At 34.5% G+C, this 19,214-nt stretch overlaps 1 protein-coding gene and 1 long non-coding RNA gene across 6 annotated transcripts; one reads left to right on the plus strand and one right to left on the minus strand.

The window, feature by feature from the left end:
- Window positions 1–661: 661 nt before the first annotated feature.
- Window positions 662–6,409, minus strand: LOC129886020 (uncharacterized). Of its 5 annotated transcripts, XR_008766174.1 has the most exons (5): window positions 6,122–6,407; window positions 4,595–4,664; window positions 3,494–3,554; window positions 1,225–1,376; window positions 662–844 (listed from the first exon to the last, which is right to left on the minus strand). It is a non-coding gene; the product is annotated as an uncharacterized LOC129886020 (long non-coding RNA). The 5 variants fall into 5 exon arrangements; XR_008766172.1 differs by having other exon boundaries at window positions 3,494–4,982; window positions 6,122–6,409; XR_008766171.1 differs by having other exon boundaries at window positions 664–844; window positions 3,494–4,664; window positions 6,122–6,406.
- A 3,313-nt stretch (window positions 6,410–9,722) lies between these two features.
- On the plus strand, window positions 9,723–19,079 carry LOC129886021 (uncharacterized). The gene is made up of 4 exons (XM_055960530.1): window positions 9,723–9,829; window positions 12,978–13,327; window positions 13,403–15,383; window positions 18,800–19,079. The coding sequence occupies exons 2-3, from the start codon at window positions 12,981–12,983 to the stop codon at window positions 15,372–15,374; spliced, it is 2,319 nt and encodes a 772-aa protein (XP_055816505.1). The 5' UTR covers window positions 9,723–9,829; window positions 12,978–12,980; the 3' UTR covers window positions 15,375–15,383; window positions 18,800–19,079.
- The last annotated feature ends 135 nt before the right edge of the window (window positions 19,080–19,214 follow it).

A 19,214-nucleotide genomic window follows, 5' to 3' on the forward strand; every position in this document is an offset into this window, starting at 1 on the left:
GTTCTGTAGTTGATACATAAGTTCTGATATATATATGTGAATTTTATTTGCTGCAGGTTTTTGATACATCAGTTATGTATAAAATGTGCTAATAAATATTGATACATCAGATCTGTAGTTGATACATCAGTTGTGATACATATGTGTGAAGTTTATTTCCTGTAGTTTTTTGATACATCAGTTAGGTATAACCTGTGTTAATTAAATACCAATACATCAGTTCTGTAGTTGATACATACGTTCTGATACATATATGTGAAATTTATTTTCTGCGAGTTGTTGATTCATCAGTTAGGTATAACATGTGCTAATTAAATATTGATACATCAGTTATGATACATCAGTTCTACAGTTGATACATAAGTTCTGATACATATATGTGAAGTTTATTTCCTGCAGCTTGTTGATTAATCAGTTAGGTATAACATGTTCTAATTATATACTGATACATCAGTATAGATACATTGGTTGTGTAGTTGATACATACGTTCTGATACATATATGTGAAGTTTAATTATTACATATATGTGATACAAAAGTATATGTATCAGATTCATTAAAAAATGGTAAATATTTTTGTGATACATAAGCAAGATGTCCCAGACAGTCAAGTTTGATACATTAGAATATGATACATAAACTTTGATTTTATATTCGAGTTTGACAGATGAGAAAAACATACATTTTTTCAATTGATATATGGAAAGATTATTACATTTCAATTGCTTATTGATTCTAATACATTACAGTTAATGTATTAGATACATTAAAACAACAGATACATCTAAAATGTTTACTATTACAAAAAAAATGTTATAATCTTCTTGATGACGTACTTCATTCCCTGCATTGACATGAAAAATGGTTAAATATAACTTGAACTTTATATATAAATACGATGTATCAGACGCATTAAAATATTTGATACATGAGAATCTGATACATACAAAAAATGTATCAGAAGAAGTAAGGCTTCATAAATTATAATCTGATATATAAATGTAGATGTATCAAAATTATTAAAACTTGATACAATAAAAACTGACACTTAAACATGATGTATCAAAAGTAGTAAATCTTCAGAAAAAACGATATTAAAAAAAAATACTATGTATCAGAAGCGTTAATGCTTGATACATGAGAATCTGATACATAAACAATATGTATCAGAATAAAAAAACCTTCATAAAAACGGCATTAAAAAAAACTTAATTGAACCCATACCTTTGGGAGATTAGGGTGTGTTGTAACCCCTTCAATCTTGTTGTCTAGTTCTTTGGGTGCATGTTTAATTGGAGCTTTCGACTTCAATTCCTCACGTAGCTTATCCATCATTGCTAGATCGTTACGATGTTTGGATGTAACCTCGTCGTAACCTTCCCAAGATAAATCAGAACCAGGTGAAACAAGAATTTCTTGATTTTTATTCAACTTTGTGAGACCATGAATGAATTTCATATGTATCATTGAAGATATGAGTTAAAAAATAGAAAGATTTACAAAAGAAAGCAAAGGATACCAATTTTAGAAGATTTTTCAAAAATTTACAGAAGAAATCAAACGATATAAATTTTAGGAGAAATCAGATTGAATGAGGATGAAGTGAGATTCCAAATAAGGAAAAACTTAAATATATCTTAGTTAGAACCTTGAAATTGAGTAACAAATGTACTCAGAAATTCAAAATCTCAAAAACTAATGAAGAGGAGCGAATTTAGGCGAGGATTTAGGGAGGAAGAGTGATGTATCAGTGAGGGAGAGAAAGTTAAAGGAAAAAGAGGGATTTTGGATATTTTTTGATATAATAGAAAATACAAGTAAATATGGTATTAGAATATGTGTAAAAGGATAATTTTTCCTATAAATTAATACTAAATTGCATATTTCTATCAGTGTTGTCACTACTTATACGGTATCAGCAAGTGTACAGGCAACAAAAGAGGTATTCACCACTTGGGTGTATGTCATTCTGTTAGCTTATACGAGTCCATTACTGTGTCAATGGACCAGGTCCCTTGACAGAAATGTAATTGCTAAAATTAACTAAGGAGTAAAGATAATGCACATGATTTTACATGGAAAAACCTCATTGCTTAAGGGAGGAAAAAACACGACCTATCCAACAGGATTTCACCAATCATTCTTCACTAAGATGCAAGAACAAAAAAGTTTATTACAACATATTGTAACTAGACACTAACCATCTCCACTCCTTGGCTTGCAATAACTCTATTACAAGACTTTGAGCCTAATAATATCTCTACTGCCTATTACCCCAACTAACTCCAATTGACGTAGACTTTGAGCACTCCGATCAAGGCAAACTTTCGCAATAACTCGAAAACTAAGCAATAAAACTATTGCTCACTACACAACCACTCTTAGGTTGATATAGACTTTTCTAACCACTTCAAAGCTAACTCTAGCAGTGAAGTCAAAATGCCACAATACAAAGAGAAATAATCAATATTCATTTATATGATAGGAACTGATTTTATAATATAGCACGCAAGACTCAACATTACAACAAAGCAACAATCTAAAAACTATCCTTCAAATTTAGCTCGATCAGGTCGTTTGCTGTCTGAAGGAAGTTGTTCTTTCTTTTGAGTACACACACCTTTGCCTGTTTCCTTGAAAATATGATGTGTAGAACTAAATTATTTCATGTCCTTAAGAATAGTATTTAATGTATGGACAAAACAACCTAGTCTCCTCTGATTGGCTGGACGCCTGCTGTTCTTCAGTTGTTGCCTACCAACCATAGCAAGTGATGACAACTTTTACAGTTGGTTCCCATTTGATCTGTGATACGCATCGATCATGGGACCAAGTCCACCAATCAGGTCTCATGGTTTATTGATGTATAAAAACCTGAAGTATAACATTTTCTCCCTTTTTGATGATGACAAACCATGCGGACCTGTGTTCATATTTCTGCTAACCAGTTCCCTCATACATTCCCCCTGTCACATAGCTTCGAAACATACCATGAACAAAGCTCAATTCCCCCTATCAGTGTGATTCCCTTATTCTTCCATGTCCCTCCTTGCATCATTTCTTGTACCATAGTTTGGTAAATCATCAAAATTCAAAATATCACACATCCAAACTAAAAATACCTAGCTATAAACTAAAGCAACACTCCTTGCAAATGAAAACGGACACTCACACAACTGAGCATTGTTATTCATCCAGATACGGCATTGCCAGGAAGCTATTGTTAGATGTGAAGAGTATTTTCGGTATACATCATTGTGCTTAATAAGATAGTTATCTCTATGACGTATAAGTTGTGCTTAATAAGATAGTTATCTCTGCGACGTGTAAAAAATTAAGTACATTATCAAAAATACTATTAAACATATCAAATGTATGTATCTTCAAACGAATCTTGATTCATGATATCAATGAGCTGGAGCTACACTCCGCGGCTTAATAGTCAACCTTGGCTATTACAAAAATCACACAAAAAAGAGAGATTTTGAGGTACCTTCAAAAAGCTAGTAAAACACTCAAAATCAATCAGCTGAATTAACTTGAAATTAAAAGGGCTGCAAAAATAAAAGTAGAGCATTATAAAACAGAAGATGCATTTTCGGGGAAAATTTAACAGAGAATGCATATTTTTAGACAACTTTAGGTGAATGAAAAATCAGAAATTAGTAGGAAGTGTGTTGGTGTCTCAGTTGTTTGGTTTGTTATCAAGTAAAGTAAACTAAAAGTACCATTCTTTTTTGTTATTCAGGTAAAGTAAACTAATGTGTCATTCTTGATGCTAGCTATTTTAGATCTTCTCCATATTTCTCAGTGAAGAGAGCAGTCACAATGTGAAGATCAAATGAACAATCAATATCAATGAGATACTGTCATTACTCGATGTCCACGGGCCTAAACAAAAAAAAAATGAATACGGAAAATATAATAAAAATCAAACCAAAGATTGATACTTATTGCCAGGGCTGGTGGTAGTCCACCAACAACATCACCTAGTCTACTAGTTTTGCCCCAAGTACCCATCTCAGTTTCCACAAACATCAAGTTTCTCCCTTTTCTAAGAAAGTCTAGTGCATGTGGGATGTCTCTTTGCCAAAACATTTTTGAATAGATTTATAAAAAAAAAGGAGAAACTTATTAAGGAGTCCTTAAATAGATGAATTATAAGATTTTTCAAAGATCAGAAATTTGACAATTCACCTAACGTTTCTACTGGTTTTTCCCTCTCTTTTTTTAAGACCCAAAATGGAGACACTAATCTAAAAATATAAGCCTTTTTTCAGCAGTTCTTTTACCAAATTCATGAGTGCTAACGGTAGAACGTGGGTTCTATACTAACAATAAACATGCTCACTTGGTTTAGTTCTCATATGCAAATGGATATTGAAATTCACATGGCAAAGGGTTAAAAAAAAATCACAAAATCAAAATGAGATGAATCGTAAAATCTAAACTGATGTAAATATCTACAAAAATCAATTTATCACATGTGGTTAAAGACAAAGTTATTTCAAGTAACCTAACAGAAAGTGGCATATTAACTTACCTGTAAATCTGCAGCACTAAGATAGTAAAAAAACTTAAATAACCAACATACCATCCTCACTAGTTCATCGTCTATAGTTCCTAATGATCAATCCCATATGGAGAGAGAATGCACCATTCATCTGAAAATTTAAAAATGTTTTCTTTTTCAGCAACCAAAAATATCAAAATAAAAAAGATATTTCATGCGATTGGACAACATTAAGATGGCCATAATTGCGATGAAATAAGAAAATCTAAGTTACATTATATTTCAAGCTTATCAATTCATAAGTCATGAAATGAACTCGAAGACTCGCTTGTTACTTCTTCTTTTTTGGGTGAGGATGACTCGAGTTTCAACCTTGTGCTTAAAGATTTAGATATAACAATTGTTGCTTTCATTTCTACCTCACTTGTGCTTAGAGGTTTGCCATTAATTTTGTTCCTCTCATTAATACCTGGAAGAAAGATAGGTTCCTTTATGGTAATAGATATAAAAATTCATTACAAAAACATAATTATTGTAGGAATCGAAATCGATCGCTAACATGCATGCAAGAATTTAAGTAATACAAATATTTGGGTTATGACTAAGAAGTTGTTATCTATAGTACTAAATATTAACCAAAAGTTAAATGCTTTGGTAAATCACAATAGAGCTGAAATAATTTCTGACAAAAAGGAAGACCAGTTTATGAATTTACTGTCTCTGCTGGTCAAACTTATCAAACCAAAAAGTTCAACTGAAATTTATCAAACTTCTATACTAATAAAGAAACACTAAACATAGCCACAAAATTTATGACAATATTAATGTAATCCTTAGCTACTAACTTAACTTAAAGTTCAAGACGTTGGTAAAATCACAATAAAACTAACAATTTAGAATACAAAGAAAGGAAAACAGATCAGCTCTTGAAATTACACATACAGAAATAGCAAAGAAAGAAGAATCATCTTATAAAGTTGAATTGAATCCTTGTAAAGATAAATCACATGAGTAATTACTAATTTTCTTGAATCAAATTCAATTGCAAGTTTTCTCCTTAGGATCAATATAATGAGGCAAGTTATAATAATTTTTCAAAGTTGCTAGTTCTTATCACTTCACTTGTTTGGTCAACTATCCTTATGTCCCTCAAATATATAGTATCAATTCGTCATCTATTTGAAAATAAAAAACCAAGTTCTAAATAGGGAATTGATTAAAAAAAATAGAGAGAGACGAACAAAGGAAAGATGAATAGAAGTATCTCTATTTGAAAAATGAAGATGCTTTTACAATGAAATTAGGCACTTGAACTTTTGGGGGGAAATTTGCTTTTGTTCTGGTTGGGGTTTCATCCGATTTCCTGCAACCTTCATCAACTTCTTCATGCATATTAGGAATTTTGTTTGATTTGCTAATATGCATGAAGAAATTCCAACAAATTCCTAATATGCATGAAGAAATTCCAACAAAGGCCACCCAAAAAGGCAACGACATTAGACCTTGAGAACAGAAGAATACTCACAATATAGTACAACCAAAAATAACTTGAAATCCAAATGAAAAAAATCAAAGAAAAAAAAAGGAACAATATGCTACTAAATTAACCTCCGGAGGCAAAGTAAAGCAGAACCAAGGGTTCTGATAGCACAATTTTGACAGCACATAGAATCATTTTTACAGCTGTGTTTGCACACCCTCTTCTTGACTTCTAAAATATAGGGCAAAAAAAGATCTGACAATAGAATAACGAAGAAGAAATAGCTAGGAGGGTGAAGAATTGAAAAACTTAAGAACAAAGAAATTATAAAAGTGTTGAAGAATTTAAAATCTTAACACAGAAATTTGAAGGAGAGAGAATTGAAGTGGGAGAGAGAATAGTTGTACAGAGTATAATGTAGTGTCTCCGTTGTGTTTACTTAGAAAAGTACACATGGTTTGATAAAACAAAAACGTGCAGTACACGTACGTGTCTTCATCTTAATAAAATAAGTCAAAAATGTTGTATAATTCATACAACATCTTGTACAGTCAAAGATTGCAGCGTTCCTCCCATTGTTGTTGGCTTATAAAATAGGGTAATAATGGATTTTTTTAACTAAGTTATACAGACTTTTTTCTCGAGAAAAAAAGAAGAAGAAAGAAAGTTAGAATAAATAGCTATTGTGTTTACAGAAAAAAAATATACAATTAGTGTTACGCCCCGGAAGAGTATTCTAGACGTGGTCGGCATTCAGAAATCATTGTTGGCTCCCAAGCGAATCACTTAGCCTAATCACACATTCACTGACTCAGCGGAAGACTTAATTTGATAAAAAAATACATCTTAGTAAGCTATCTTAATCAACAATCTAAATCATTCCATATCAAAAGAATATCTTAGAGCAAAACGTTCCAAGTCAACACAAAGGATAATAGTTTTAAAGGAATAAATCTAAGGAATAGAAACATCAACTCCAAATCTATCACTGTCTAGTTTATGAAATCTCTATCCTATTCGATTAGATGGTGCCAATGACAAGTTCATGGCTACCTCAGAGAAATAGAAAGTACTATACTCCAAAGAAGGAAAACATAAATGGCGTCCTCCGAATGCGGGGAGGACTCACCAACAACTGAAAGTAGAATGATCCTTAATGATATGTCTGTTAACTATTCCTAACACATGTATCTGCATCATGAAACGATGCAGGCCAAATGACATCAGTAAATGAAATAAATGAGTATGTAAAATAGCTAGAAACAACAAGCTCAAGATATACTCAACTCAGATGACTCAACTCAGGATAATAACTCAACTCAGTAAAAGAGCACAAGTTTGGAAGTAAAACTACGCTTTAAAAAGAATTCAGTAATATGCAACTCAATCGGATCGTATCATATACTATCATACACTATTTGGGAGTTTCTCTAGTCCGACAACCATCACATATGACCGGTGATGTACAACGAGCAGACGTTGTTGCCACGTCTGTCCGATACTTTGCCAAGGTAGGGGACAAATCAACCAATCTTGGATCCACAATCAATCAAATTAAGTCATCTTTTGGGACAAAAAAGGGAAACATCCAATTTTATGGTTCAATCATTTCCTACGCTGGCTATGTAGTTTATTGAGTTCGAGTTGTTATTTACTCTCGCTCAATTCGATGCTCGATACTTCTTCCAAAACTCAATATGCTCATAAGACTCCAATAAATCCCTTCGGTTAACTCAAATTAATCAGTTCAATCAAACCATTTGATTAGTCTTATTGGACTATTTTTAAAACTCAATCTCATCTCGAATCATTAGACTCTTTCAAATCAACTCATTTAGACTCACTATTCAATTCTTTTAAATCTTTTTAAAATATGCAAAGACTCAATTTAAAAAGTGTACTTCGTTAAATATATAACAATAGTTAATATCAACTTAAAATAATGCATACTAAAATCATGATCAAAATAATTATAATTTTAAAGACTCTTTCAACTCAACTCATACTCGGCTCAATCACAGTCAGGACAATCACAATTCGTATCTTCAAACTCAATTTATGCATATAATTAAATACAATCCTCAATTAGAATTCATGTGAATGAAGACATGAACATGTATCTCGAATAAATTACTAAACTCATGAATATCATCAATACGTATTTAAATGGGTACTAGAAACTTAACAAGATAATAGATCATTCAAGAATTCAATTCAAGAAACTCGGGATCTCAAACTCAAACTCAATTCAGGTCAATAGAAATGAAAGGGCACATGAACAAACTCAGTCCAATGTTTAGGTTAGTCCAACATATCTGGGATGAAGATTGGATTCAAACGTTGAAGATTTTGACTTGATTCTCTGAACCCTAGCCTCTCCTCTTCTCTTCAATCTTTGCTCTCAAAAGTTTTGAGTGTTTAATGAGAGAAAAAACCCTTTAGAAACTGATAAGGGACAAATTTTGATCCCAAAATATCGTAGGTTAGGTATAGGAGGGATGGAGAAAAGATCGGAACGGCCCCCATTAAAATTGGAAACAAACCAAAAAAATACATGTAAATCGCATTCAAGGAATACATTTTATGAACAAATCTTAAATCGCATTCCCGGCATACGATTTATAGCCAATTTTGAGCGAATGAGATTTTTGGCGAGATTTTGGCCAAGGAAAAAATTGCACACTGGTGGAATAGGTCCGCAACACGGACTGATCGCGATGCAATTTTATTCCAAAAAATTATCTTTTGATTCTATTGGCCTAAAATTCAATCGAGACCACTTTTTCACATGATTTTCCCCCCCTGATCGATATTCTGGCCTCAAATTTACCAAAATAGTTAGAGATGATACGTTATACAAGCACGCTATCCTTTAGGGGTATTTTAGAAATTTCTGGGGTATAACAATTAGGACAAAAAATATATTTATGTTCTATGCCACATTAATATTGAGGGAGTTGAGATTATCAACTTACCAAATTCAAGAGGGCAAGGGAGGATGATTGGCACAAAAAATAGTTCATATACATAGAATTTTAAAAAATTACATGAGATGGCAAAAAATAGTAGTTTATTATTTTATATGAGTATAATTTTATTTTATTACCATTCGTGGGTATATTTTGCTAAAATTTTTTATAATTCGTTTGTATATTTCGCTATACAATTCGTGTACAACAGTACAATTCACTATACAATTCACAATGTTTGTATAATTCGCTATACAATTTGCAATTTTTGTATAACGTTTGTATATTTTGCTATACAATTCCTGCATAGTGTTTGTATAATTCGCTAAACAATATGTAGTGTTTGCATATTTTGGCATACAAATAATTCATGGGCATAAGATTTGTATAATTCGCTCTAAGTTGTAATGTACTTCCCCAGTTGCTATGGAGAACAAAGGACTAAATATAATTGATACCTCCATTTAAGTGGTTCTCGCTTCTCCTTGTTCCTATTCCTACTCTTCAATATAATCCTTATATATATATGGACAACAATTTAAAGTTATCATGTGTTGAAAATAAAAATTGTGACGCTGGATCAACAATTTACAAAATATAAAATTGTAGGTCAATTTTTATATTTGAAAAATATGAAATCATGATATGAAATTCTCATATCATACTTTTGAAAATCATGAGTTGAAATCCCATGTCGAAATGCATACTTAAATATTTTCTTTCCGTTTGTTATAAAAATAATTAAATAATAATTATTTAAGTTGTACTTCATTCTGCTATTGCTTAACACCGTGCTTCTCAGTTCTCACAATTGACATTTTACATCGTCTTCATCAACTCTACTTGTCACTTTTTATCTCTTCCCAGGTATGTATGTATCTCCTTCATCTTTTCCGTTTACTTTCTATGTGTTCTGCTGCTTTGTTTTTGGTTTGATCTTGACTTGTGTTTAATGTTGTCTCTTGCTCGAATTTATTTATTTTCTGTGCGATTTGGGATGTATATGTGTTCGTATTTGACCTTTGTTTTTCTATATCCTTGTGTGTTTGAACTGAATTTGGGGCTTTTTGCTTCTTTTGGAGATACAGGGATTTGTAATTTTGAGGCCCTTGTTTTTTGGGCCTAAAGGCAGTGGCTTTAGGGTTGAACATTCCTTGGGTGCACGGACGAAGTTAATCCAAGGAATAGGATCTATACATCTTGATGAAAAAGAAAGACATTTGTATTGAATTGAAAAGTTTAATAGATACTAACCCTAATTCAAATGTCAAAATGAAAATTAGAACCATATTTAAGGACTGTTTATACATTTGGGATGTAATAGCTTAATAGGTATTGGTAATAAATATTCATATATAATCAAAACTCAACTACTTCAATCACTCTACAAATGTGAAGTCTTTCATCTTTTAAATATATAGTGCTATTTCTCTATTCATTTTCACGAATGATCTCCATTACAAAAAGGAATTAAGAAAAATGAAGAGTGGGATCTCTAAAGTGTAATATTTGAATTATATCTTCATCAGTACTTATTCCCGCATCACATCACTAAAATAATTAACAGAGAAATTTAGTGGTTAGGACTTCCCAATAATAGAGGGAAGTAGATGGAACCACCATAAGCCTACCCACCTTATTATTTCTGTATCATTCATTTCTCGTCATTTTCTTAATTAATCTCCTTCTGTTGGTAAAGATCACATATCACCTTTTTTTAAAAGAAAGAAATGACGGATTACTACAAATGCTAACCAAACTACTTAATTAGTTTCAATCCCCAAAGTTAAGTAGACACATTTTCTTAAAATTAAAATTTGATCTTGATGGCTCTTTGTTTTCGAAAGTGTCACATGGTCGAAACATCAAGTAAAAGAGACATTTGGTGGCCCGTGGCTTTCGTTCACTATTTTTTTTTTTTGCCCTTCTTTATAGTAAGCCCTTTAATCAACCGAAAAACAGTTTGTTTAGTAATCTTACGTAACTTAAACTGACCATTAATTCATAATCATATGGTCTTCCTTAATAATTGCAGAAAATGCAGTTATACATACAAGAAAGATAGGGTCAACAGGGGAACTTCAAAGATAAGATGATATTTCTGGCAAATATATTACTTAATAAATGTCAATGTAATTAATGAAATATATAGGAGGAGATACAAGGAGATCACAAAAAAAAAAGAATAAAGAAAAAGGAGAAGCATGATTTCACACGATGGAAAAAGCAGAAATTTCGTTGATGGTGTTCAAACTTTAAAGAAGTAAAATAAACATTTGATGAATGGGTGTACTGACAAGGAGGCAATTTTTCTTCTTGGTTAGTTTGCTGAGGTGAGGCGAATCCAAACCTCCTCATTAGCTAGCTTAGTTTTCCCTCTTTTCAATCTATATCAGATTCTCCATTACTTTTTTTGCCAATACCTTTTAGCTTTCCTTTAGCTGCTACTTTTTCCCAGTCCACGCTCAATCAGAGCAATCGGCGTGCCTGCTCCGATTCTTGTTACCAACTACACATTGTCTAATCAAATCCAATTCTCTCACGATATGTTCCTCGAAAAATCTGATTCGGGTGGATTCTTCTTCCAACTAACAAAGAGATCTTGGCGGAATTGCCACATGTGAATTGAGCACAACTTTGCAAAAAAAAATAGCCCACTTGGTTCTCCAGAAGAGATGGAAACATGCTCAACTTTTCTCCAATTGTATATTACCCAAACACTTCTTTAATTATATTAATAGTCTTGCCAGGTTAAGAGAGGGTACGAGTCCAATTTTAACCTTTTGTTACCATCAATTCTTCTGCTTAAAAAGAAAATTCTAGAACTAAATTGGAAAGCATTAGAATACCCAAACACAAGGAGGCAAACTAAATTATGCTAATAAAGAACAACACCCCCCCCCAAGGAAATTTTTTTTAAAAAAATAATAATCAGTGTTGAGTATGGCTGTGTTGGGATGGGATGGTCCTATTTTAGTAGAACGGGACGGGACAAGGAATGGGGTTTAGGAGGGTTCGGGGGTACATGGCCATAAGGAGACGGGATTAGGGGAACTAGGTAAGCCTGTCCCATCCCATTACCTGATCTTAGTGGGACTGAAGGGGGATGTTAGTGATATTTTTAAAAATATTCATATTAATTTAAATCTTTAAGCACTAATTTTTATAATAAAATGATAGTTTTATACAAGACTAAAACTAAGAGAATTCTTAAAAAAATCAAGACTAAAGCCTTTAAATTTATTACATAGAACTTTGAAATTTTATACAAGTTATTTAGTTGCAAGTTTTTTTTTGACTTCTAATTTCTAAACTTGCAATCTGCCTGCAGTATATTTAACAATTTTGTGTAATAACAATATTTACCATCCTAATATCCTATAAATGTTTTTTCCTAATTTGGCAACAATCTCGCGAGGAAGCTTCGTTGGAATTGACATTTGTTATTGTTGTTGTCCCATGATTGCAATCTCGTCACTTATGGTATCTCATTGTAGGTCGCGTCTTCTTCTTAAATTAATTTTGGGTGATCAAAATTTCTTTTTTCCACAATGATCCAATCTCTGAACAAGACAAAAATCGCTAAACTGTCCTCCGCTAATGAATGTGGGTGATCTCTGATTTGAAATCTTGTTGCGCTAAAAGTGCTCTCAAAGCTATGATGATGCTTAAATGTCGGTGACCTCCAATTTCATAAATACTGTAGTTTCTGTATTTGTAGATATTAGTCCTTGATTTTCAATAGATGGTCCTTGATCTGGTTATACTAATTTACAATTGGTAGCTGGTTCTGTCTCAAATTCCTCCTTTGACTGTTGGTTGATCTGAATGAACTTCCTTTTTCAAACTTCTTGTTGTTGAATGTTAAGGCTTTTCATTGATTTAATTTTTCCTTTGAGATGAACGATCTTTTTTGGTTGCCTCTGAGATTGTGAAACAAGAGCTTAGTGCTTTAATGGCTGGATGTTTGCATAATTTGTTTAATATTATAATTGTTTTGTGAATGTTGCTTTAGGTCATGGCTGGGAAGCGAGTTATAGCCATATGTCAGTCAGGTGGTGAATTTGATACTGATAGAGATGGTGTCCTTTCATATAAAGGTGGAGATGCTCATGCTATGGAAGTGGATGAAACACTGGACTACTATGATTTCAAGATGGAGGTTGCTGAGATGTTTAACTGCAGCCTTGCTACTATGTCAGTTAAATATTTTCTCCCTGGAAACAGGAAGACACTGATAACAATCTCCAATGACAAAGACCTTAAGCGCATGATCAAATTCCATGGTGACTCTGATACTGCAGAGATCTATGTGATGACTGAAGAAGCTGTTGATCCTGATTTCTCAAACATGCCTGGCAGTAGGTAGATTCCTTGCTGCCTAAATATGTAGAATTCTCCTTTTAAAAAATAAATTATATAGGACATACTGTGTTGCAGGTCAAGCAGGACGACTTTATCAGAAATGGCTGTCCCAGTTGACGCTCCTCTGAGTGTTGTGGAGGATATCGTGGATGATCCCAATGAGTCTGGCCTCTTGCTTGATGCCAATTTTGATGTCGTAGGTGATACAAATAATGTTGATGACACAATTGCGATAGGAGCTGAACTGCCTGTTCCTGTTTCATTTGCTGCTGCTAATTATGATGAGAAGAATGCTAAAGCTGCTCAGCAGTGGCAGAATGATATAACTGGCGTGGGCCAAAGGTTTAATAGTGTACATGAATTTCGTGAGACATTGCGAAAATATGCTATTGCAAATCAATTTGCTTTCAAGTACAAGAAGAATGATAGTCATCGAGTGACTGTAAAATGCAAAGCAGAGGGCTGTCCATGGAGAATTCATGCATCAAGATTGTCAACCACCCAATTAATTTGCATTAAAAAAATGAATCCTACCCATACCTGTGAAGGGGCCGTTGTTACTAATGGCTATCAGGCAACGAGGAGTTGGGTGGCTAGTATTATAAAGGAGAAGTTGAAAGTTTTCCCGAATTACAAGCCAAAGGACATTGTCAATGACATACAAAAGGAATATGGAATCCAGTTAAATTATTTCCAGGCATGGCGTGGAAAAGAGATTGCTAAGGAGCAGCTTCAGGGTTCGTATAAGGAGGCATATAGTCAGCTGCCATTTTTTTGTGAAAAGGTGATGGAGACAAATCCTGGAAGTCTTGCAACTTTCACTACAAAGGATGACTCAAGCTTTCACAGGCTCTTTGTATCATTTCATGCTTCACTCTATGGCTTCGAACAAGGCTGCAGGCCCCTGCTTTTCCTAGATAGTATATTTTTAAAGTCCAAATACCAAGGCACTCTGTTAGCAGCAACAGCTGCTGATGGGAATGACGGTGTTTTTCCTGTTGCTTTTGCCATTGTAGACTCAGAATCTGATGATAATTGGCATTGGTTCCTATTGCAGCTTAGAACTGCATTGTCAATGTGTCGTGGTATTACTTTCGTGGCTGATAGAGAGAAGGGGCTTAGAGAATCAATTGCTGAAATATTTCAGGGTGAGGATGTCTTTCATGGCTACTGTCTACGCTATCTCTCTGAACAACTTATCAGAGATGTAAGAGGGCAATTTTCTCATGAAGTCAAGCGCCTTTTGGTTGAGGATTTTTACGGTGCAGCTTATGCACCAAAGCCTGAAGGCTTCCAGAGGTGTGTTGAAAGCATAAAAAGTATTTCACTAGATGCTTACCACTGGGTAATGCAGAGTGAACCTATTAGCTGGGCAAATGCTTTCTTCCGTGGGATGCGATATAACCACATGACATCAAACTTTGGAGAGCTTTTCTATGGTTGGGTATCAGATGCTCATGACTTGCCAATCACCCAGATGGTTGATGCAATAAGAGGTAAAATAATGGAGCTCATTTATACCCGGCGGACTGAATCCAATCAGTGGGTGACAAGGCTAACTCCATTTATGGAGGAAAAGCTAGAGAAAGAAAGCCTAAAATTTAGTTCTCTTGAAGTGTTGATGCCCACTGGTACCAAATTTGAGGTCCGGGGTGATAGCATAGAAGTAGTTGACATCAACAATTGCGACTGTAGTTGCAGAGATTGGGGGCTAACTGGCTTACCTTGTTGCCATGCCCTAGCTGTCATGGGTTGCCTTGGCCGTGATCCATACGATTATTGTGCCAGGTACTTTACTGCTGATAGTTACAGATCAACATATTCAGAGTCAATACATCCAATTCCAAGCTTAGAAAGGCCCAAGAGAAAGGATGCTTCGCAAGTTGCTGTAACAGTAACCCCTCCTCCCACCCGTCGTCCACCAGGGAGGCCAACTACTAAGAAGGTGGGTTCCCATGAAGTTGCTAAGCGTCAACTCCAATGTAGTAGATGCAAGAGTACAGGCCACAACAAGTCAACTTGCAAAGAGGTGTTACTGGAAAGCTAAGGTCTACAGGTATTTACTTTATTTTTTGTTACTACTTGTGGGTTGTTTTTTTTGGTGCTGCTATCTATTTGTCTACATGTATACAAGTTTTTTTACTTGCTATTCACATGTATTATTTGCGTAAGCTGCTAACTATGCAATGTTAAGATTTTGGTTCAGTTATGTAGTGATTTTGAAAATGGCTAAAGTCAGTACAACAACTTAAATAATTGAATCTAAGGCCAAACAATAGAGCTCTGGCATTGCATTTTCTCCCCAAGAAAATATCTTCTTCTCTCTGCAATCTGAACAACTTGGAGCACATATACGGCATCATATCTTTTGTCGCTGCAATATATTACATTATGTGCTTATTTAAATTGTGAATGTACCTAAAAAGGTTATTGGTGGGTGACCTCTATGATTGACTATGAATTAACTGAGAAATTTTAGTATTTGCTTATTTTTCATGTTGGATTTCATGGATCGTAGATATGATCCTGTAATCCAATTTAATAATGCTTTATGGATCCTGGGCCATCCTGATCATGCCCTTCAATAAATTTAACCAGGCTGATCCTCGTGTACTATGTCCCTGACTTCAACAGTTACACTACTTGCATTCAGATAGTCTCAAATTTTCTCCAATGCATTTCAATTCCCTCTTTACTTTATGCAAATGCATACATTTTCATCAGAAACCAATTTCTTCCAAGTTATATTTCTTTTTAACAACACGATGTGAGATAGATAGATAGAGGCACTTGGGAATGGGTAGTTGGCTTACTGGCTTGCAATATCAATGATTTTCAACATCATCTGTACCACTACTAATAAAGCTCAAACATCATAGAGTAACTATGTCGTCAGTCTTGTAGAGGTTTAACCCAAATTTGCCCCTATATTTTCATTGCTAACCTCAAAAATCCCTGAAGGATACAACAACAACAACCCAGTGAAATCCCACACGTGGGGTCTGGGGAGGGTAAAGTGTACGCAGACCTGACTCCTACCAAGGTAGGACGGCTGTTTCCGAAAGACCCTCGGCTCAGAAAAATCCCTGAAGGATCACACCACTAAATGATTATTCCATTATCTTGCTTTTTCTTTTGAAAAATTGAATATTGGTTAAACATCTAAGTGAAGTCACCTCCAAGATAGATAAACGGGTGGCGTCCGTGGATTTGGTGGATGGCTCACCTTGAAGCTGGTGACGACTCGCTGTCAGGCAGCTCACTTGTCAACCGAAGCATCAGCTAAAACACCTGCATGTGTAGCAGATAGGGTTAGTCACAAAGCCTAAGTAAGGTCTAGATCCGCTTTCCATCTCGTACCTGGAACAAGTGAAAAGCAATGCATATATGTAATACGAAATGAATATAAAATATGCCAAGGAAATTTGATATACAAAGTGTAGAAAAGAGATACAAGTCATGTCAAGAAAGATGAGATGATAATATGCAAGCTGACATAGTACTATAATATACAACAATAAAACCTTGGATATGCGGAGTGTAGCCAGTGGCGGAGCTACACCTAGCTAAGGGTGGTCAGATGAACAACCTTTGTCGGAATTTTTTTGCCAATATATGTTAAATATCGATATTGTAGCATATATACTAATTGTTGAACACCCTTGACATACGAAAGAAAGAAAGCCTAGTGGTCAAGGGTGTGCAAATTTGCGTTGAAGACCTAGGTTCAAGCCTTGACAGGGGCGTTTTTATTTAATTTTGTAAAATTAAATATGAGATGAGGTATGGTTATTTTGTAGCCAATATATAAGATAAGGTATGGCTATTTTGTAGCCAATCTTGGTAATCTGACCATTTAGGTATTTTTTTTATTCGTCCTAAATTATGAACACCCTTGATGAAAATCCTGGCTCCGTCATTGAGTGTAGCTCTGGCCCAACTATCTTGCCATATGCAACAATAAAACCTCGGAACTCCGGAGGGTAACTTTGGCCCAACCGTCTTACCATTCTAGCTGCGAAGGGTGGCTCTGGCTCGACGTCTTACGTGGAGTTTCTCCGAGATGTGCAGGGTGACTCTGGCCCAACCGTCTTATACACCCGAGGAAAACAGGTGAAATCAAGTAAATACATCAGTCATAAGGCTTAGTAGCCATAAACAATCATGCTATATGAGTAATATTCATATCACAGTGTATCCCGAAGATATCATCCCCAAATATCAGAAGAATAGATGAATTAGGATATTAGCAAGTCTGTCAAGCACATGCTCACTCCACACATGTGCCAGACAGTCTAAAACAGATATGCAAGCAAACGCTAAAGAGGAGAGGCACCTAGAAGTTAAGATCTTCCCTTACTTGGATTTGTTGTACAATTAAGCTCACACTATCAAAAAAGTGTGCCCTTGGGCCTCCGAAACAACTTAAAATATGCAAAAATACAAATAACGGGTCCAAATTAGTCTAGGAAAACTGGTCCCATCCTTTTAGGATAGCTTGGGGTCAAAGTCAACTCTTGGTCAACTCAAACCCGCCCCTCATGTCAGTGGTCCAAAATTCGAAATTGATTACATGAACACGTTACCTATAAGCTATGAAATCTAAATCTATCATCAAATTTCAATCTTGATGTCAATTGATGTGTCAAATCTGAATTTTCCTAAATTTCAATCCTAAAGCTAAATCTCAATATTCTATATCTCAATTCATGACATTGTTATGGTAAAAACATATCACAATCTACATCCAATATTTAACATATGTATCCAACATATTAGTATTAATTTCCCAGGAATTCATAACAAGCATACAAAGGAAATTCGTCTCAGCACATAAACTGGCCGAAACTTAGCATCAAAATCATAACTTGTATAACCATTTCTCTATAACTAATAGGCTCATGATTGCCATAGTGATAAGTTGTTTCAATCTCCAACCGAGTTCACTCAAATGATCTCATCCACTTGAAAGTTCTTGTAAAATTTGCTAACTAGACTTTTTAACAGACTCGTTAGTAATGCAGCTCGAGAGGAAGTTCCATATTTCAATCAAGTCACGAGTCAAAATAATTGAATATGATGTTTTCTCTATGAAAGAGATTTTGTATTAGCTTCCACGATCAATTTAATGTCTTTTCCTAGCACTATTAAGTTTGATATGAAAGTCAAACTAAACCATATCTTTAGACCTGGTATAATAACCCCCATGTAAGTTGTAACGCAGTATTTTATTGCATGTAGATTGGTTGTTTCTCTTGCTTTAGCAGCCCCGATGTGTTTTCTTGTATATCCTTGTGCTCCCAGTATTGGGATGTCATTTTGGACTTGTTTTTGATTGCATATGGTGGATGCATAGTGATTGAAAAGGTGTGGTTCTTCATTTGTCTTATCTATAGTATATCTGTATTGAAAAGTCTTATTTGGGAGTGGGGCAACTTGATAGCTTCTTAATGATTTTTTTCTCTCTCTCAGGTCAATGAACAAAACAGTCCAGCTTTGGGAGGAAGATTGCTTTTCTTGATCATTCTTCCATTCTGTATTGCTGAGTTCTAACTTAAGTTTCTGGATAGTTATTTAGTTGTTGGAAGATAATGTTAGTGACTCATAAACGAGGATATTTGATTCTCTTTTAGTCTGGAATGACTCCCCTGTTCTAATGTAAATGTGGTGGATTCTGCATTCAGGCTGTCACCTTTTGTGATGAAAACCATAACTTATGATCTGTGAAACTTAAGAGCAGTCCTTCAACTGATTTTTGTCTTTTTGGTACCATTGTTCTAGAGCAAACATCAAACTAATACGCGGTATCAGAACCAACCATCTAGTTGATTTTCTTAAAACTTTTCCTCCCAAAAGGAAAGATTTCCTTAAATTGGGCAGGTTGTTT

Source organism: Solanum dulcamara, chromosome 4 (assembly GCF_947179165.1).
Source record: "Solanum dulcamara chromosome 4, daSolDulc1.2, whole genome shotgun sequence".
Classification (NCBI taxonomy): Eukaryota; Viridiplantae; Streptophyta; class Magnoliopsida; order Solanales; family Solanaceae; genus Solanum; species Solanum dulcamara.

Bases quoted from the DNA above. Each gene is read 5' to 3' on its own strand.
- LOC129886021 (XM_055960530.1), top strand. From the start codon at position 12,981: ATGGCTGGGAAGCGAGTTATAGCCATATGTCAGTCAGGTGGTGAATTT. The intron at 13,328-13,402 runs GTAGATTCCTTG...ACTGTGTTGCAG, and splicing joins TCAAACATGCCTGGCAGTAG to GTCAAGCAGGACGACTTTAT.